At 39.8% G+C, this 22,402-nt stretch overlaps 1 protein-coding gene across 1 annotated transcript in view; it reads right to left on the bottom strand.

Annotated features, from left to right (window-relative positions):
- Positions 1-22,402, bottom strand: part of MMS22L (MMS22 like, DNA repair protein) — a 133,612-nt gene that overhangs the window by 15,244 nt on the left and 95,966 nt on the right. Inside the window, exons 15-20 of the mRNA XM_074990856.1 lie at positions 18,659-18,849; positions 13,221-13,371; positions 9,079-9,221; positions 8,164-8,306; positions 7,838-7,997; positions 5,199-5,368 (exon numbers count right to left, since the gene is read on the bottom strand). Coding sequence (XP_074846957.1) covers positions 5,199-5,368; positions 7,838-7,997; positions 8,164-8,306; positions 9,079-9,221; positions 13,221-13,371; positions 18,659-18,849 — 958 coding nt within the window. The remainder of the gene's footprint in view (positions 1-5,198; positions 5,369-7,837; positions 7,998-8,163; positions 8,307-9,078; positions 9,222-13,220; positions 13,372-18,658; positions 18,850-22,402) is intronic.

Here is a 22,402-nt window from a genome sequence, read left to right as displayed (position 1 = left end):
GGGAAGAAAGTCCAGAAACTCATGAGCTGGAGAACTTAAGGACCTGTCTTACAGATAGATGTTGCATAAGAACAGTCCAATTGCCACTGAAAGAATGTTCTAAGTGTGTCTTATGTGAAATACACCTAGGTTATTATAGATTATTTATTATGTACTGTTTTTAGATGTTTCTGATGAACTGCTAAAACAGATGCACATGAAATATTGCTTCCTGTGGCACAGGTATGAAAAGTCTAAATTTTTTTTTGTATTCCAAAAACAAGCATAGCTACCTACCAATCTAAGACTATTCTTAAATCTCCTGAAGCTTCGATAAAAGAAGCAAGGGAGAAAATGTGTTAGTTTAGCTGATTTGAGAGACAGGAAGAACATCACACAACTTGGGGTATAGGATATATTTCTTTACATCTTCTCTTCTCCACAGATTGTAGAAATAATATGAACAATAGTATTAATATAGAATAAGATGAGTGAACACTCCCTGAATTTGAAAGAAATAAATAATAGGAAAAATATTCCCATAGCAGCCAGGTTCAAAACAAAACAGAAATAATCCCTTTGTCTCCTGGTATATTTTCTTATTCTTAAGAAATGGCAATTCTGCTCCTACACATGTAGCCACCCTAATTAAGACACCACCAGAAAGCCTGCCTTCACTGAATGACAGACAGAAGTTATTGTTCTGAAGTTCAGTGACATTCACCACTGGTGAACAATTTAACAAAAATGTTACCAAAGTTGAAGTAGCATCACTGACTCTAGATTATCAGTAGCCAAAATGATACAACTTAACTTAATTTTTCCTTTAGTTATTTTAGGAGAAGGTAGGTTTGTCACTCTTGACACCCAACCAAGAAGTGTGTTGGTGACAACAGATTTATTTAGAATTGTACCAAAGCCTTTTGTCCCTTAATCAAATACCTTCCATAAAGATGATTCCAGTTTCCTGTTTCATGGATCAGGTAAAGTTATGTCTTCAAAGAGCATAAATGTTTATCTGGAGCATCCCTGGGCATGAAGCTCTGCAGCTCCCAGGGCTGTGGTTCACCATTCCCATGTTAGCTTTGGGAAGAGGTAGCCAGTATGCCTGTGTCCCTTTCTGCAGCTCCCATTGCCTGGAAACGGTGACCTTATAATCAAGGATATACAATATCCCGAATGTAGCGGAGAATGGACCTTGGGTATCAGGAACAACTCAAGAGGTGAAGAAGTTATTTAGGGTTTTCTGAACTCAAGCCTGCTGGTAACTCTCTTTTTTCCCAGTTTCAGGAAAGACATCAGTGGGGAAATAGCTCCTCCATCTGATGAACAACTGATAGAAACGTGAATGCTTTTGAGCAAAAAGTTCTCTCTTACTGAATCCAAAGCACACATCTAAAATAGCAACAGTTTCAAACAACCCCGATATAGTTACCCAAGGTCTGAGATGGTGTTGAGTGGTCAACAGAAGGTTTCTGGTGGTCAGCCTTCCTTCTAGTTACTGAGGAGTCGTGCGTCAGCCTCCTAGCTCATAAGAAACCTCTGTGAACTTCTCCAACTCACGTACTGTGACTTATCTTTTTACAGTTTACTCTGAACAAAGCATGTAACTTAGTAGCCCCTTGCAAAGTAATAATTTTCCTAACACCAGGAAGCAGCTCCTTGTCATACCAAAACCACACAATCAGGACCCACATCCAAAGCCAGCTATCCAAATTTTCACCCCATTCTCTCAGTTCCTCCAATTTACTTTCTATCCTCATCAGCAAAACTGTGGCTACAGCTATTTTGTATACTTATATAAAGCTCAAATTATTCTTGTTCATATATCCAGTTAATGGTGGCTAACACCACAACATGTGCATGGTGGTGGTAAGTGTAAACAGACAAACGTATGAGAGGTTAATAATGAAACGCACTAAGGCCAATCTTAATGCAGTTCTTAATTCATACATGTGGCAGACATATGCAATGGGTAACCTAGGTATAACTGATATTTATTTTCATCTCTTTGTAAGTATGTTTAAAGAGATGTGTTCTAACTATGTCGACCCCCCCCAAACCCCAAACTTCAGGTATGTTTTAGTTTGGGAGTTTTAGCATAGCTACAATGCATCCCAATGATCATAACAAGGTTCCCCCAATATATCTTACTTCCAACACTAAGAAACCACACCTGGCCTTGTAGTAGCCCTCAAAGTGCTCGTGACACAGAATGTGAAAAGAAAAAAAGAGAATAGATAGAGAAAAGGGGAGCTTTGACATCCCCCAAAAGAACTGGGATTTGCCAGTGTATGATAGAGAATTTCCAGAGTTGAGAACCCTTTAGTAACAGAACCAGGTCACTAGCTCCCTTCTTTTTTAAATCAAGGCCCCGCTGCCTTAAATAACTTTGCCAGTTGCAACTTCCATATTGTCACATGAGGACTATGATGGTTTGGCAAATCAGTCTACATACAAACTTATGAATTCTGGTGGATTTTATAAAATTCATTGTAATTGGAATCAACCACCCGCTATTAGGGCTGGTGACATCTCTTGCCCAAACCAAGAACAGTGGAAAGTCATTACCACTAACAGCCACAAAGAATAAGAGCACTTTAGAACAATGGGATAACTGAAACCTGTGGAAACTGATTTTCCTTATATTGTCAGTGAAGGAATGGAAAATTCCCAGAAGGAATTTAAAGAAAATAAAGATAAAAAATCAGGCGTTAGGCCAGGCTCTTAAAAACTCAGATGCTACACATGGACAAGGGGACACGCTTACTGGTTACCCTCTCACTGCTAGACCAGCTCAAACTTGCTTGCAGCAATCAATAAGGAGAATGAATGACCAGGAAGAGAAGACTGAGTAAGATGAGTGAAGTCCAGAGACTCCTGAAGGGACTGGCTACAAGGCCAAAGACCTTTTGCAGTGGTGAGGGCAAAGAAGGGAGGGGTTTTTGCATACAGGTCTTCTGCATCGATCTGTAAATCTCAAGGGTTTCTCTACAAAAACAGCGTGTGTGCTCTGAAAAGTCTTACTATCTGTCATATGCCCCAGAAAACCTAAACTTTAAATTGGTAGCGGTCTGGGACAGAGTATACTTAAGCTACTGGGGAGACTGCAGGGGGTGAGGGAGAGGGCAGTACTGATCTTTGGACCTAGAACATATGGATTGTGAAAGGGCATCAGACAGAAAGTGAGCACCCAAATGAGTGAAGCTAGAGGGCAGAGACAATGCAGGATAGCTTGAGGGCAGGGTGCTCATAAGCACATCAATCCAGCAGATAGGTCAGTGATGGGCAGCCAAAGCTAGTGAGTGGGCTGCACGAGTGGTCCTCAGTCTTTTCAGTGGGCTGCAGGATTGAAATTGGGCATTTGCACTAACCCTCAGCCCATGAATAAGATTAAATGCACTGCACCTGATTCTCCCTCTTTATTATGCCTTTTCAGCACAAAGTGATCCACTATTAGGACCAAATTAAATTGCCGTGAAAAGTAAAGTAGCAGAGAAAGTGCACAGCTCTCACAAGGTTGTGTGCAATCAGCATGCATCTCACACACGCCCTTGTTTTATATGAAAGTTACTTATTCAGCCAAAGATTGCTGTCCCTCCACTCCAGGCTCTGCCCCACTCCATCTCCTTAATCAAACTCCTGCCTGACCTCTTCCCTGCCTCCTCCCACACCACCACCCTGTCCCAGCAATTGCAGAATGCTATGAATCAGCCGATTCACAGCATTCATGTTCTGGGATGGAGGAGGAGTAGAGAAGTGTGCGACCCCCCAGCACACAAGAGACATGAGGAGAGGAGCCAGAGGCCGGTCATAGGTTGCCCACCACTGAAATAGGTCCACACCTAGCAGCACAGCAAGGATCCTGCAGAGGGAGCTCAGTCAGGACTGGGTCAGGGAGAAAAACAAGGAACAGTGATTAATTTGTAATGAAAGAGGTGCCAGGGCTCAAGCAATTTTTATTTACATCCATAACTGAGTCAGTGGGCCTAGAGATGTTAGGGCTATGAACTACCAAGCTTAGATGTGCTGGAGATCAGCCCTAGCAGGTCCTGTTACAAATTACGCACTGCCAGGGGGCCAGATCCCAACCATCTAGACCTCTACAGAAAACCATTATCATTAAACTACACCAAGAAGCCTATTGGTTATTGGCACAGACTGCTGAGCACCACCATAATATAATCTTTGCGGGTGAAAAACCACATAGCAAGCAGGCAGCTACGTTCTGTAGTAATGAGATGATCACGAAGCGTAGACTGTTTCTCAAAATTCCCATAAACCAGCAAATAACTAAGTCACAAACTGCTCTGTCATTACACAGTGATACTAATTTTTCTATGACTTTCTATCAATCACAATCTGACTTTTGGATAGAGGAAGAAAGCTGGGGAATGTCTCCAATGTCACCACCGAATTTAATTACTGCCTTGTATTACTGGGTTGCTTTTAAGGACAGTAGCAAAAAGTTGATGCTCAAAGTAAAAGTTTTGAAGGGCCATAAAAAAGGGTTTTACAGAAAATAATGTGAATGTTTATTTATGTAAACAATAAGCGTTTTCTCTCCTTCACCCCCCATTTAAACAACCTCCTGCACTTCCACTAAACCTAACAGCCTTTTGAGAGTGAATGAGAATGTGAGGGGGTAGGGTCGGGGGTAAAGACACTACAAGCCATACTGGAACAGATGACTAGATTCAATCCACTGTCAAACTACTGAGAACATGGTCTTCTCAAAAAGTAAACAAGCATTAAAAAAAAAATCGCAAAAAAACAAACATTAAAATTATTTCATCCTTCACAAACCAGAATGCTAGTCATAAAACCACTGATAAGGTTTTATGAGTTACACTCTAAAAATACATACTGCTTTCTAATCTCAATGAGTATCCTTTGATCCTTTATGCTTATTTGGTCTGTTGTGTCAGAACTCCCTCATTTCACAAGCCACTGTGGGCAACGGGTCAGATAAATCTTCTCTATACACAGTGACCAGGTGCTAGCGTATATTGGAGTACACCTTCCATTACTGCTAAACACACCTGGGAGAGGTGTACCAACTGAGGTGGCATTTTTTCTTCCACACTTCAAAAGAGGAAAAAATGCTACTACTTCTTATGCTTGATTTAAATGAGATCAAAGCCATTTTTTATAGAAAAAACATCCCATTGCTGTTCAAAAAGTTGGCTGTTTACAGATAAAGGAATTCAGATATTTACCTGAAGATAAAGAGGAAGATTCTCCCGAATGGCAGACTGCATAACTGCAGGCAGTTCTTTGTCTTGCTGAAACACAACAAGCGGCAACAGCAAGCTATCTATGATGCGGAACAAAAGCTGTTGTGCTTTAGAAGTTGCCAGTATTGGCGCCCAGGATTTTACAATGCATCCTATTGAACAAGAGTCAAGAAACCCAAAACATAAATTACAAGAAAGCAAAAAAATTCCAAATATGAAGTCTGTTGAGTTACACTATCCACAGTTACTACAGCAACCCAGTCATCTCATTTTCAAGTACAATCTAACCTGCTGAGTGAACCTGGATAGAAAGAAAGTCCATTGACACTACATTAAAATGGAAGTCCCAAATTATTCCAGTGCATGATAATGTACAAATTGTAATTTCAGTTACAGTGAAGTTGTTTTGCAAAAGGAATGTCTACAGCATAAAAGACAGCCATCTTATTATGTCTCTGTACTATAAATGTTCCGCTATTTAACTACTGAATTTGGCATACTTATGCTTACACAACATCTGTCTCTCCCACTCATACCATAATATGGGGTCTCAAACTTTTTCAGTGTGAATCACATCTTCAACCAAGGGACTATCTTTACTTCCCACTCACAACTATATAGCATGCCCATGGCCACAAGGAAATGATTTACGTGGAAGAGCAATTTTAGGAAAATATTTTATTTCACTACTTTGAATGCAATTCACTAGATGCAAACAAGTAGAAGTCAGCTCCTCATAGCAAGGTGCCTCTCTATAAACTGCTCGTGGTTCATGGTTCATAGCATGAAAACTTCCATGCTATAGAAGAACAGTATTTAACTCTTTTCAATCCCTTTGTGCACTGATTTGCACAGTTCCCTGTCCTTAGTTTTAGAGCCTTATTTACTGATTGTTAAAAGGTGTTAATATAAAAGTACTCTGACAGCCAGGAAAGCTAAGGTGTAGTTTTATGGAGGAAATGCCTGCATACGCAAATGAACTGCAAGACTCAAAGTATAATACAATTAATAGTCTAATAAAACAGCCTCTCATAAAAAGCGGTTCTCATCAGCTGAGAACAATTTGAATGTATATCTAATTAGCAAAAAGAAAGGCTTCCTAGTTGACAGGGGCATCCCAAGAAAATATATTCAAGACTGAGTAAGTAATGGAAGAGATCAAAAATGGACTTTTACAAGACACTATTAATGTATAAAAGTCAACCCATTATGATCTCTAAAAAACAAAACAAACAACAACATTAATCTTGTGGAGTAAAAGAAAACATGGTGATCAATCATAATGAAATATAGTGATCACTTAACAATATGTCTAATAATGCTGTCTAGTGTGACATTTGCTTCCAACTACCATATATAAATATTTGAAAGATGCATAATCACTCTGATCCACTGTTCTGTGCCCATTACCTCTGATATTGTGTATTTGGTGGCAAAGGGCTATGCAGTTAAAGATACATACAATGCCCATACTTGAGAAGCTTCCAGATCTATCTGGAAAGCATCATACTTTGCAATTGCAGTTTTACAAACTCACAGCAGGTAAAGAAATGACTGGGATTACTGTAGCTGACAGAACTAAACCACAACTCCCATTTCACTATCCTTTAAAAAAAAAAAAAGCCCTAAGAAGAGGACAATTTGTTGTAGCCATGCTACAATTTCAGATTCCAATAATATCACCATTTTCTATAAAAAAGGAAGGATAGGGACAAATTACCCATAGTCCCTTTATTATATAGAAAAGGTTTTGGCATCTGGATACCTAATACAACTCATTTTGTTGATAGTTTATGTATCAGAATATACTGGTTTGGGAATCAGAAAACAAAAGCATTTACCCATCTCTAATTCTGTTAAATCAGATATATATTCCGCACGCTACTCAGTGTTAGTTTTGCTTACTTCAGGGAACAATGCCCACTGTTTTAAAGATGGCACTTTCACTTCATAGGTTTATGCAGTCTTATCCCTCTACCATTTATTTCAAAATAGGGCTTGAGTCAGATTCAGGCACCTTTATTCACAGGTAATACCACTGTATTCTTCAAATAGTCCCATTGATTGTAATGGCACTACTTAAGGAGTAAGGAACTATTCAACATGAGTATGGCTGCCAGAATATCAACTTTAATAATGGGCACACAGGATTGGAGAGTGTCAAAGTAATGCATACTGAAGCGATATTTTATATAGCCTCATGCACTACCATGGCATTATAGCAAAGATAGTGTGGACTAACAAAAATCCCATTCCATTTCCATTTTTTTCTTGTTTCATTCCAGTGAAGATTTTAAGGTAGCAAAATATTAAAACCTCAGACTTTCAAATGAAAGCTAAACTTTGTTGTAGCAGAACTACAGAGGAAGGATTATTTTACGGAGGTGAGAAAATATTGTGTTTCAGAGGATCAATATAAAAAGGGAGAGAACGATAAGAGAAAAATTAGGAATTCTGCTTTTTAAACATCAGGAAAATAGGTTATTAAAATAGTGTGCACGTGCAAGAAGTTGTTCATTCATACTGTGTAAAGTCACAAAATTTCACTCATTCCTTACACAAAATTATTTCCCATGCTACTGTATTATGAAAGAAACTGATGAATGATTGAAAATAATTACCTATAATTGAGTAAGTGAGCTGCAGGCCCTCAGCGGGTCCTTTCTTCTTCAGATAAGGGTTTACATACTTTACCACATCACCTAGATATTCCAAAGTCTTTGTTACCATGGCAGATTTCTCAGCTACAGTCTGAAGACCACTGTAAGTTATACTAACAGCCTGAGAACATAAGCAAAGTGAAATAGACCAGACTGTTGGGTTTTGTTTGTTTTTGTTCAATATTTGCTAAATATAGCTAAATACTTTTCAGAACAGCATGCTAAAGTTTTGGTTTTACATGGCATATTTTAACAGTCTTACAGAACTATATTTATAAGAGGTGTACCTTAATGAACTGGATGAGTGCATTCTTAGGGTCTTGCTTGAAGACGGACTCATCAAAATGTGTCTTTGAAAAGATGTTTTCTACTTCTGAGAGTTTAAAAACTAACCTTGTCATTTCAGTCAGCTGCTCCATGTAAGCTTTACCTGTTTATCATAAAGTAAATGTAACTGAGAATACAGTACACTTTGCCAGTCAACTCTGCCTATGTCTGAGTTTTCTATTTATCTGTTAACAAAATCATGAAGTAAATTATAATTCAAAAAGTCTTTAAAATATGAAGATTCCATAAGTTAAGATTTCTTGCTAGACAAAGGGCTCATTTCTACAATGCCAAGTACCCAACAGTGGGTAAGAGTAATGAGTATTAGGAGTGAGTCAAGCCCTTCATTCTACCATCAGCTGTCTCAGAAATGTAGGACTATACATGAGCAATAACTTTTAGAATATTTGTCTTGTAGATAATCAGAAGTGCAGTATTCTAAATAAGAACTGAATAAGTATCCTTCAGCGCATAAGAATAAAGCAACCAAGAAAAGCAAAATATCCAATCTAAAATGGCAAAGAATTATTTATAATTGCATGTTTTTCTTTTTAGAGAGTTCACAGCATGATTCCTGGTTATTTACTTCAGATTTTCACTTTTTTCAGAGCAGTTCTTCATGGGGGAAAAAAAAATAGCTTGTCTCCTTTGGAGCAAGTTTTTGTTCTTTGCTTCCAGGGAAACAAGCTCTTTTATCTTTGTTTGTGATAAATTTGTCATATACCGAAGAGGCAAAACATCAAGAAACAGCACAAGCCATATAAAGAACTACATTTTGTAATTACGTAAAAGAAAAGAAATACAAATAAAAATACATTTTATAATTAATTGAATGTACGTGCCATTTCTGATTCATAGGGAATGTGAGCACTTACTAACAGTTCGCTCGGCATCTGTCCTGGTCAAAGTACCAGTAGGCTGATCAATATACATTTGCAAAATGCATCGAAACCAAGAACGGACTGACAAGGCTTCATAGGATGTAGGTCCCATACCACAAAGAGTTTCAGACAATGTGCTGCAGAGATACAGTGGTGGTAGAAAAAGAAATATGTAAAGAACTTGGGAAAAGTCTGATTTTACTTTTGCTTACAGAGTTTTAGCAAACCTAGCTATACACACATAATACAGTAAACCCTTGCTTTATGCGTCTTCAGATTGTGCGAAACTCACTTTAACGCGAGTTTCACACAACTTAAAGACACATGGCTGTCAGCCTGCCTGGCTTCCCACAGCTGCAGACAGCTCTTCTCCCTACCTTCTCAGCAGCGCCCCTCTGGAAAGGTAGTGGACAGGATTTCAGCTTGCCTAGCTGCCTGCACCTATGGGCAGCCAGGTGGGCTAAAATGCCCTTCCCAGAGCGGCACTGCTGAGAAGGCAGGGAGAAGAGTTTTAGTTGAGCTCAGGCAGGCTCAGGCTAAAACTCCCTTGCTCCCCCCAAGCTCCCCCCCCCGGATCATTCATCCTCCCCACTCCCTGCAGCCCCAACCTGCGTGGGGGGTTTCCAGCACACTACAGCCCCGCTTGGGGCTCCAGCCCTCTGCTCACCACTCCTGAGGACCTGCTCCAACCTACATGGTTCCCACTCACCCCCCACGGGGTGGGTGGGTGGGTGTGTGTGTGTGTGTGTGTCCCCTCCTGACGTCAACCAAGCGCTAGGAAAGCAGCTGCGGGCGCTCCCCACCCAGAGCCCCAGTCACAGGTGCTCTTCACCCAGAGCCCTGGGGAAGCAGCGGCAGCAGGCGCTCCCGGCCCTGGGGTTCAAACACTCCAAGCGTGGCTCCAGTTCAACCTATCCCCCAGCCCCGTGCAGCCCTACCCCATCCCAGGCTTAACCCTCCTGCTCCCACTCCCACAGCTCCAGCCCAGAGCCAGACTTAAACCTCCCCTACTGTCCCGCCAGGACTTACAGTTCAAAGAGGAGCTCCAGGTGGTCCTGCTGCTTCCCCAGCTGCAGAACATGCATTCCGCCAGGGAAAAAATGCCACCCCCGACGTATGCAAAATTCAGGTTACGCGAGGGTGCACGGAAGTGTAACCTTGCGTAAATTGAGAGTCTACTGTACAGAGGGCCCAAGTTGGCTTTCCTTTAAATACATGCAACCTACAGAATTTTGTACACAGTTTACCAAATGCCAGGACACAGGTGATGTGCTAAATTCACAAGCATCGTTTGTGGCAATATAATTTACAGGTTATATGTAAGACAAAAAACTGATATAGAGAAAACCTGTACAGTTTCTTATTTTTCAGTCCAGCAATGGGAGTGTATCTCTATTTCTATCTACAAGCCTAAGGATGAGAAGTGATATGTTTCAGCAACTATGACCAATCAAAAATAGATAAGGAGAAAAACCTCACTATGATAATCTAGAGATACGACAAACAACTGTGAACTATCCTCATTCATAAACTCAAAAGAGAGTCAGATTCTCCTTTAGCCTACACCAGAGCAAATCAGAACTAATTACATCACAGACAGTAAAGAACCACTGTGTACAACCCGTGTAAGGGACGAACAACAAATGCACTTTTACTGTCCATGGCAGCACACTTGCCAGATAGTAGCTGCAGCTGAGTCATGTACAGACCCCCAACATCATTTGAAAATGATAAAACATACTTTCAGCACTGAATATATATGTTAGGTCAGTGGTTCTCAATCAGGGATATGTGTACCGGTGGAGGTAATCAAAGCTCTTCCAGGGGGTATATTAACTAAGTATTTCTCAACCTTTATTATGAATAAAAAATGGACATATTTTATGTTCATCTATTTTTTTATTTATCCTTTTTTACACCCATATGTACAATGGCAAGTTTCTTACCTCCAGACAAATTCTTAGAACCAACCAGTTACAGTTAAGGTGTGCTGTAATGGTAGAAAAAAAATCGTGTGTCTGAATAGTGTAGGTACTGGGGATACTTTTTTTTTTTTTTTTTTAAAAGGGGTACTTTATTTAAAAAAAAAAAAAAAAAGAGAAACAACGCTTCAGGTACAATAAACCCCGAAATGCATGAGTTTGAGTTGCACTTAATTTGAGTTAACGCGAGTTTGTCACAACTCAAAGTCACTCAGCGGGTATCTGCCTGCCTGGCTGGGGAAGCCTGGGAGAAACCACACCTGGCTCCCAGAATGGCAGGGAGCTGGTTTCAGGCTGCCACTTGGTTCCCAGCTCCCCACCTCACTATGGAAGCCAGGAAACTGACCACTGGTGCTGGTCAGTTTCCCAGCTCCTGCAAGCAGAGGGGAGCTGGGAGCCAGAGCTGGGAGCTAGGCTGCTCCCTGGTCACCTGGCCCCTGACTTCCCTCCACTCACTAGTGCCCTGGTCAGTTTTCTGGCTTCCTCGAGTTGCACAGGAAATTTGGATTATGTGGGAGGTTGCGAGAATGCAAACCTCCCACGTAAGTCGGTGGGGGAGGTGTCTACTGTATTATGACACTGGAACAATTTTATAATATTTAAATGTGTGATCCAATTTATTTTAAAAAAGATCCATATATTCATAGCAATAGAATTTCTATATCATTGGATACTAAACAGATATATTCATATGTATTTTTAATATATTCTACTTGACTTTATTGATACTATACAGCTGAGTACATTATGTATTTTAATTCTTCAGTCGATAAAATAATGTTAACAGAGACCTGTCCTTTGCTCTGGGGATTTTTATGGTACATCAGAACACTAGAATATGTGAAGGAGGCACAGAAAGAGGGCACTGTGACAGCTCAAATGGACAATGAAGCAGATTCCCAACTCTAGGGTTGCCAAATTTCAAATAATACAAAGCAGAACATCCTTGCATGCTCCTTCTCTGAAGCCATGCCTCCCACTCACTCCATCGCTCACTCTCCCTCACCGGGCTGGGAGAGGAGGTTGGAGAGGGTGAGGGTTCCAGCTGGGAGTTCAGGCTCTGTGGTGTGGCCAAAAATTACAGGCTCGTGGTGTGGGAGAGGGCTCCAGGCTGGGGCAGGGCTTGAAGTGTGGGAGAGGGCTCAGGTCCGGTGCAAGGATGTGGGCTCCAGATGGGGGGTGGACTCAGGGGTAGGGCTGAGATGTGAAGTTTGTTAGATTCTGTTGCAATACCATAAAAAGTCCAGAGAAGCATTAAGACTCAAGCTTAAAATCAGGCATGAATGAAAGATGTTGGAATTATCAAGTCATAACATTCAAAATATCAAAATTCAGCCACAAACGCTAGTGCTTTACCACTTAAATGGTAAGAATGGTACCAACAACAGAAGAAGAGAGATGGTGAATATACAACTAAACAAAATATAACCTGAACAAAGTGGAATGGTCAAGGTATTTCATTTAGCTGTGTAATGCCCTTCAGAAGAGTATTGATACTGAATTATTATGTGGAGCCCACTTTTCCTATATCAATTAGCAATAACGCTTTTTCCATTTGGAAAAAAAAGTGACTTGCTGCAGGAAAGAAAGATTATCTTTGAAATTTAGATGGCTACCTGTCATCACTGCCAAAGCCATAAGAAAAAAGAAACCTTTAGAAAATAGAGGAGGACAAGACCATAATAAAATTAAGGAATCTAGACCTTAGAGAATAGCAAAGGATCTATAGCAAAGAAACTATAACAGTGCCACTTTAAGGGATGTCCGTTCCAGTAGATGTGCATGTGTTACATGTACGATTGGAAAGTTTATCCCTTAGCAGTAACCATTAGGTCTGCTGCGGAGGCCCACGATATACAGGGCTCTGCTGATCCACCATCCCCTCAGTTCCTTCTTATCGTCGGTGAGGGTGATTGGAGTGATTGTTCTCTTCTCAGCAATATAGACCAAGCTGTTTCTCATTATACATACAATTATGCTAAATGTCGGTTAGTTGATAATAGTTATTTTTCTGGGGGTCCTCTCTCCCCTTTTTCTTTTCCCTCCTTCATATTTGCCCTGGGGCACACGTGACTACATTGTCCTACATGAATGCATGAGGGGACTGTGTGTACTAGAAAGGATCTGAAAGAAAAAGAAGTTTAAACTGTTCACCTGTTTAGTATGAGATGACTTAGATATCTGGATACCAGCTGGGGAGACACCATATCATCCCATCCAAACAACTGCATCATTGCCAAAACAGGCTGTGGCTGGAGATCTGATGGAGCTGTGCATGGCAAGTCCAAAGCCAACAGGGTAAAACCTGATTTTCAACAGAGGAAAAAACAGAGCCAGTCTTAAGTTTTGTCACATTTTTAAAATATATTCCTGCTCTTACAAACGGAACCTATTAGTTATTATTTAATAAGTTTCTGTCACTCCGACAGGCTTCGATCATAACCCATCATACTAGATACCATTTAAACGCTAATGAAGATGCAGTCCCTATCTAGAGTAGCTTACAATCCTTGGTAACACAAAATGTAGCAGATAGATACAATCAAAATACATTCTATTTAAAAAGCACATTTCATTTTTCCTTCTCTCTTTTATGCATGAGCACACTTCTTGTCGTATAACAATTTTTAAAACACTTTCTTCCTCTAGGAATTAACTTTGTGGGATTAAACTATATTCTGAAAGGTTTCTGTGTATTTCTGTAGAAATGTGATTTCTTACTAAGTTTAAAATAAACTTCTGTAAATGAGAGTTGCTTGTTGGAGAAAAAGTGTAAATACAGTGCTAATGATGAAGTTACTTTTGAACTGAATAATCACACGTAGGCCAGCACATCATCTTCAGTTCTCGAAAACTGTGAAATAAGTAACTGCCACAGAATTTTTTTTTTAAGAGACACAAAGTGGGTGAGGGAATATCTTTTATTGGACCAACTGCTGTTGAGAAGAGAGAGAGAAAAGCATTTGAGCTACCATTTAGACGTCACAATTTTTCTCTCACCAACAGCAGTTGATTGAATAAACAATATTACCTCACCCATTGTAACTTTCTCACAACCTGGGACCAACACAGCTATAACGCCACATACAGAATTTTTTAATGAGATATAACCCTGCTCTTTACTCTAATGGGACATCATGGCACCTACCACAAACACTAACAACAATAGAAACTATTCTTATAGTTTGTTCTTTGAGCTAAGGATAACAAATACATTTCAAGGCAGTCTGGAAACATACGATGGAATGCTGATAAGTTATGACACTAAATGAAATCCACAACAGCAAAAAGAGGCTTGAAGATTCATCTTTGTCTTTTGATAAAATGTAAGGTTCTCAGCAGCTCCCAGCTTCCTAGAAACCATCATATTAACATTGAACCTCTGTAGTCCATCACCATTGGGATCTAACTGGTGGTGAATCAGAGAAATTGCTGCAGCATGGGAGGTCAATATTGTCTAGAGGTGTTACCAACACTTTCACTGCTTACTGGGCTCCTTGAAAACATTTGGGGGTAAATTAGGCCTAAACAACAACAAAACACACTGAGAGCCAGGACTGGTGGCTATAAACAAACTTTACGGGATCACAGGAAACTTTGCCACCCATTATATGTGGTCATCTGGTTAACTAAAATCATGTCAGATCATTGATCATGCCAGACATTGGAGAGGTTCAATCTTTATACTTCTCAAGTTTTCATAAGCTGTTTTTTGACTGGTTGAGTTTAGTATAAGTATATTCTCAGAAACAATACAAATAGAACTATTTTAGTTAATGGAACAGGACTGGGTCTTTGGTCTTGCAAGTCCTCAGTAAGGCAGAGAGCATAGTTTTGCCAACCCAGAAGCAGACTAAGGAGCTTTTGTAAGCCACAGTCCCAATATGCCTAGTCAAACCTTTACAACAGTAATCAGGCCAACCATACAGACATATCAATCTACCTTCCTCATCACGATTGTTCGACAATGCTGGCTAGTGCTAGAGGTAAAACTTGGGAAACTGAGTCACAATCCATCCAATTTAGGCTTACTCAACTGTGCTTTTATTTATCCATTTCAGAAAGAAACAGTCACTTGGTGTCCAGACACGCATTTATACCAGACACATAACAAAAGAAAAAAGCCTTGGTGAATAGGCTCAAGTAGTGACATTTTAGAGCATCCTGAAGTTCTTCCATTTTCCATGATAGCTGTTGCCTAATCTGGTCCTTTGATATGGTCCTTAGCCCTGTATACTGAGAGAGAGTGAGAAAGTGGGGAGCATAGTGAAAGCAGCCACTTCCTGTCACTGGATGTTCTCTCCCTACCACTTGACCAGGAGGGAGAGTATCAGTGCTATCAGGGCTGCTCTCTCCCCTGTGTTGCAACCTTCAATGCAAACAGCTTATGCAGTGGAGGTAAGGAGTTGCATTCTTCCCTACTGCTCCCACACCACCAGTACATACCACATGCCATAACTGTATCTATACTCAGCATTCTAAGCAGATTCCCAATAGTCAGTGGGTCTCTCACAATTTTGTTACATGCAGGTGATGATGATGATGATAACGAAGGAGAAAAAATGGGAAAATATATATAATCAAGGAAGGAGAACCGATCTCTCTTTGATTTTGTATTGCCATTTTCTATAAATTCCTCTGTAATGAGAGACGTTTCCTTTAGCTGTTTGAATTACTTTGCAGCACCTAAAATGAAGGTTTGCAGAGAAACCTCAAGAAGGGGTTTAATATTGGAGTGATTATAACTTCTTTAACTGGACATTAAATGAGTGGCAGAATTGCCCCGTGCCTTTGGAATGCTTAGGCTAGTAATTAGTTTTAGGAATAGAGCTTTAATTAAAGAATAATAGCAGTTTAAATTCAGAAAATCCAACATGGCAGACACAGGGATGAGGTAGTGGAAGATTCAATTTGGCAGGGAGCTGGTTTCAGGCTGCCACTTGGTTCCCAGCTCCCCACCTCACTACGGAAGCCAGGAAACTGACCACTGGTGCTGGTCAGTTTCCCAGCTCCTGCAAGCAGAGGGGAGCTGGGAGCCAGAGCTGGGAGCTAGGCTGCTCCCTGGTCAAAGTAGGGCGCTATTCCTATCCCCTCATGGGGTTAGCGACTTCGACGTCTCGCTGCCTAACGTCGAAGTTAACTTCGAAATAGCGCCTGGCACATGTAGCCGTGACGGGCGCTATTTCGAAGTTAGTGCCGCTATTTCGAAGTAGCGTGCACGTGTAGACACGGCTAGGGTGTGTCTACACTAGCAACTAACTTCAAAATTAACATCAAAGTTAAGCACTACTTCGAAGTAGCCAGCAGAGAGTCTACACACATATTCCCTTACTTCAAAGTCAACTTTGAAGTAGGGAGACTAATTTCAAAGTCCTTACTCCATTCCCAGGGATGAAGTAGTGCCCTACTTTGAAGTAGTGTGTGTGTAGACGCTCAGCTTTGAAGTTGCTTACGTCAAAGTTGTACTTTGAAATAAGCAACTTCAAAGTTATTTTTGTAGTGTAGACACAGCCACAGCAATCCATTAACAGCAATGTAATAATTTCACTTCCTGTGATGCAATGCAAATTCCACTTTCAGTGGGGAATGACTCAGCAAAATCTCATAGAGCTACATCGCAGTTCACAGGAATATATTAGGCTTCCAAATATGAAGGGTAGCTAGGTGTTATTCAAAGGTCAGCTAAGAAGCTTCATAGGAATCTCTTGAGCCATAGAGATATGTGGTGCTTCCTGTACCACCTAATCCCTGGAAGCCGACTGGCTGAGCTTGAGTATCAAATGACAAATTTGCATATGCTCATCTCTGGAAGCTGACTGGCAAAACTATTATAATAAATTATATTAATGAGCTATCACATTGTATAATAAAATGACAGCCAGCGGACTAACTTCTGTAATAGGACAGGGACCCTGAACGAGAGAAGCTGGATGCCTATGGTTTGAATGAGATCTTCCTCCATTCATCTGATAACTATCTGATCAGAGCATATTGAAAGTTAAATGTAAATATTAAATGTATGACTAATGATTTTATATATATGTTACAGAATGTTAAAGATATGACTGTACAATATAAAGTCTCTGCCTTTTAGTTGCTGCACCACCACACTCTTTCAATTATTATGGTACTTCATTGCTGTTATTTGTGTGCCACTTCATGCTTCCAAAAGTAACCTTTATTTCTTTATTTTTATTATATTTACCTTCTTTTCTACTACTGTAACCATGCACTTTTAAGCTACTATTATTTCTTTTTGTAGCTTGTTGTCTGTTTTTGATTGGAGGGCTGTATCAGTGTCATTTCAAGGGAAAACTTGCTACTTGGGGCTTTCTCTGGCAATTTGTTTAGGACAGACCACCACCTTGGTTTCCAATTTAGATACATCAAAAGCTGAAATTTTAAATTAAAAGCAGTGTTTTTAGGCAACATCATTGGTAGTGTACAGTTGAATCAAATCTTCTGGTAATGTATCTCATTGGTGGGAAATCTTTACCCTTTCACAAAAGTCTCTCTCACTAGCATTATCTCTTAAATATTGCAGAACTGCTCCTGTTCAGTAGTAACAGAGAGAAAGCCACGCTAGTCTATATACTATAAAACAAAAAACCAGTAAAGTAGCACTTCAAAGACTAACAAAATAATTTATTAGGTGAGCTTTTGTGGGACCTAATAAATTATTTTGTTAAAGTGCTATTTTACTGCTTTTTTGCTCCTGTTCAAGGGTCTCTTAGCATTTCCATTACTGATCTAGCCTTTGAGAGCTTATAAAGGTAGTTCTTAATTCTCATCCTGGACTTTTCAGATTCAGGATATCATTACAGTCTGAGATTAACCTGGTCAAACTGAAACACAATGCTATAGTAAAATTTCAGCATAAGAAACAGCATCCAAATACAAGTCAGCTAGATCCTCAGCTGCTGTGAATCAGCATAGCTCCACTAACGTCAAAAATCTGATCAAGCATTCTTACTGAAACATCAGCCATTTCTCTGGCTCTGGAGTGGTTCTTTGCAAAGTAAAATTCCAGTAATGTAACAGCTTCCTATATAAAACAATGAGTCACAAAACAGACCAATGCAATGTCAGAATGCATCTGAATGTAAAAATGTGATAATGAAATTCACCTTTTAAAAACTATCTACATAAATGTCAAAAATGTGATACCAAATGTAAATTATGTTAAGCTATTAGCATACTGGAAAAAAAAACAAGATGAGAACAAACTTTCAAGTAAAGCAATAAGATAGATATTAGGTGTAATATAATGAACCATAAATCATTATTGTTATTTAGATTACAACAAACATTACAAATATAATTTAAGCTGTCAGTGATGCCAAAAATCACAGAGTCCTATAGATTCAAACCACTCCAATGTTATAGATCTGCATCTTATCGACAACAGACAGACTCCAGTTTTTGTTGTCAAAATATTTAACATCATTTAAGCCCTGAGCCTAGTCTCTAAATCTAGGTAAGTTTCAGCAACTAAATATGAGCAGAAATATACCAAAACGATAAAATATTTAAAAGAGAAATCGAAAAGGAAGCAGTAGAGAAAGGGGTGTTGGATGGGGGCCAGCGCTGACCTGCAGCTGTATCTGCAAGCTGTGGAGGAGGCAGTGTCTGTGACATTCTCTGGCTCTTCAAGAATGGGAAAAAATTTCTCCAGAGAGCACTGGCAACAGCAAGGTGGTGCTCTTTAGCCACTAATGGAAGTTGTGTATTTGGGCCCATGTTCTCTAGCTGAGGTCCCTGGATCACGCGTTTGTGCACACTCCTAGAGGAAATAAAAACAACGTTAAATAAATGAAAAAAACCCTCTGATTCGCTCAAAGCTTCTTTAAACTGTAATGTCTGGGAACTGAAGGATCATTTTGTATAATTAAAACCTTTATGCAAAGACATTATGAATACCAGTTATTTGATGGATGAATGATGGCATATTAAGCACCATAAACTTAATGTTAATTACTAATGTCAACCATTAATTATATGCTTTTTAATATGTCAGCTCAAAATGAGAAATAGGCTGCTTTAAAATGAACACTTGCCTTTTGCATCTGCTGGAAAGACAAGTGAGTCTCGCTTATAATCCAAAGCCAGGCACATTAAAAAAAATTCTGTACGAGTGCATGGACGTGTACAGAAGAACGAGAAATAATGAAAAATGCTTTTTCTTAATTATGAGATTTAATATTAAAGTTTTTTTTAAATTTGTGAAAACTTAGTATATTTATGTTGGATAAGAGAAAAGATTCATATTTTCTTGATACATCGTACACAATTAGGTTTGACAGCAGTGCCCGTAGCTTTGTTAGTACAGTAAGGACAAAAGTTACCACTACCACACAACTCCCATCTCTTTGTGAGACAATGTGGCATAAATTCAATAATGCACTCAATTTGCTTTGATTCTTCTAGTACCATTCCTGCTACTTAATCCAATTTGGAAGTTGTGACTTTCTAGAGGTTTAATAGAGATATGTCTGCAGGGAATCAATGTTCACAGAGAAATGGTGGAGGTGGGGGGGAGGGTAAAGCATTAATAAATTTGTCTGCTAGACTAGGATAGGAGACATTACTGCAGTGGGCTGATCAACTACATAACATGCTTATTAAAAACAATCTCCAGGAACACACTATCATTCCTGTTTTTATTTATCTTCTGGTCAACTCAATTGAGACTTTGCATTAAAGCACAGGCAACGTTATTACCCTTGCTTTATTAAATTCCACAAATGGCACTGTAATGTCAAAGTCAAGATACTTATGAGATAATAGCATAGAGTGAAGGCAGAGAGACTTGCCTTTAACGTTAAAGTCTGTAGACTGTAACATAAGAATTAAAAAAAAAGAGGCATAATAGTAAAGATATCACAAAACTCTTCTTTGTAGCTTCCTAGGTTTTTAGTCTATGTTCATCCACTTCTGGGAATGCGAAAGAATTCTAAAAATTGAATAACACCGGACACTCTGTAATAGAATAATTTTGAATAAAGAGCGGACAGACAGAAAGCCTACTCTTAGTACAGTTGGTGTTAGAAATGAGCATCATTATACGAAATTAGTATCCAAGAATTCTCCCAAACAGATACTTCTAAAATGTAAAGCATACTGGCTGTCAAAGACAGTAGATACCTTAAGGCTATCCACAGACATCTTAACCTTTGTGAATTTCAGTATCTGATCCATGGAATTTGGGTTATTATACCAAGTTCCACTTTCATAGGATGTTATGAAGATTAATCAATGCTTGTAAAAATGATTTACAAGACTGTACAACTGTTGAAGAATAATTTCCCAGTTAACATCCACAAGAAGGCACTTTTTCAGGATTTTCTCTGACATGCAGAATGGATGCAATAACATCAGTTAAAGGACAGGTTGAAATTCTCTAGCTCAGCACCCTTGGGACCTGACTCATGACGAATTAGAGAATTTGCCAAAACCCAGGAGGTCAATATTCTCTAGCAGCATTACCAACCCTCTCAGTGCACCATGGGCTGTTAGAAAACAAGCAGTGGTACATTAGAGCTCAATAATGGCACAGACCCTCACAGCCAGGACTGGTGGCTGTAAACAAACTTCATAGGACCATGATAAACTTGGCCACACCCATCATAAGTGGACATCTTGCTAACTAAAATTATTCCAGACCATAGATGTTCCCAGACTAGAGAGGTGTAACCTGTACAAGTTTGAAAAACAGGTCTGTAATCATTTGAGTTTGCGACAAAGGGGAGCATTAACTGTAAGCTGAAAAACGACTCTCAGACTGAGTTGAAAAAAATAACCTGGTCTTTCTTTATCAGGCCCCAAGCTGACAGAGAACCAAATCCACTCAAATAGGAAGGGGCATACCTTCGAAGTTACAGAAGGAGAGGAGTAAGTTGGAAATTAGGAAAAACTACTTCACCAGGAGGGTGGTGAAGCACTGGAATGCATTGCCTTGGGTGGATTCTCCATCCCTAGAGGTTTTTAAGTCCTGGCTTGACAAGGTCCTGGCTGAGATTACTTAGTTGGGATTGACCCTGATTGAAGCAGGGGCCTGGACTAGATGACCTCCTGAGGTCCCTGCCAGCCCTATGATTCTATACCAGGATTTGGGGGGAATGAAAAGTTGGCTTAAAGATTGCTGACAATGCCAGCATAACCATATTCACAAAGGTCTTGCCGGGCCTGAGAAAAGAAACCACCATTCTCTGTGGCTCTGCCACCATACAAACCCTGATGCTACAGATGTGTGGCTTTCCTCTCATTCCTGGTGCAAGAGTGAACCTTTTCAGCTGCTTTTAGCTCAACCTGTGGAGGCTCATGCACTAAGCTTCAGAGGTCCCAGGTTTGAGTCTGTCTGTCAGCAGTTACATGTACACCTGTGATAGGATTCACATATGGATAACATAATTAAGTGTCAACCGAGACCACGCAGAGCCTAGGCCAGAGCCAGGCCAATGCCAACTGCTGTACTTTTAGAAGCAGTGTATACAATAGATCCCATCATCTGAAACATAGCTCAAAAACTGCCCAGAAAACATTCTATGGTGAAGGGTTAAAAAAAGGCAGAACCAGCATCCTTGGACATAACTAGACAGACTGCACTGAGACACATTTGTATTTCTAAGAAAATAAATGGCCTCGATACTCAGAATTTGAAACACTAATATCAGTTCTTTCAAAAAAGGCCAGAAGCAGTCAAATGAAACAAAGCATCACTACAGCAAGACTGACAGCTTTGTATGGGTAATAATAGAGGCCTTGTGTCCTATGAGGCAAAGTAGGTCTAAATAATGAAGCATTCCCCCTCTCCTGCTCCAAATCTTCTTCCCCTCGGTGCCCCCAGTACAGTACAATCACTCCAGAATTTCTTATTCCATCACTTTGAACACACATTCAGTATATTTTACATTGGTTCATATCTTTGGTTTTCAATACCAATATTGACAAAAAACTGCATTGCGGAGGTTGTTGGAAGTACACGGAGAATTTACCAGAGGTGTAGGGGGCAGTTTAGTCTTCTGATATGTGGACCCACAGAATGGGGGGCAGCTGATTCTCAATTTTTGGCTCCTTTACACTATACCTTTTTGTGCAGGGGCAGAGGATGACTTCAAATCTCAGAGCGTGGGGGGGCGGGGAGGCACGCAGGGGAGATGCTGATATTAGGTTTTCTCCTCTTCACCCTGACAGAAAATCTGCCACTGTATTAACAGTGAGTATTACTCTGATGTTTCTGCTAAATGACCAGGAGTGAAATATTTGTCAAAATTGGCATTATTTAAAGTAGCATCCTTGAGCAACTGTGTTAACAACCCATTGATATTGAAGAGGCA

The sequence above is a fragment of the Carettochelys insculpta genome, chromosome 3 (genome assembly GCF_033958435.1).
Source record: "Carettochelys insculpta isolate YL-2023 chromosome 3, ASM3395843v1, whole genome shotgun sequence".
In the NCBI taxonomy this organism is placed as follows: Eukaryota; Metazoa; Chordata; order Testudines; family Carettochelyidae; genus Carettochelys; species Carettochelys insculpta.
The sequence above is the reverse complement of the archived record's forward strand: the minus strand, read 5'-3'. Positions and strand labels throughout refer to the sequence as shown.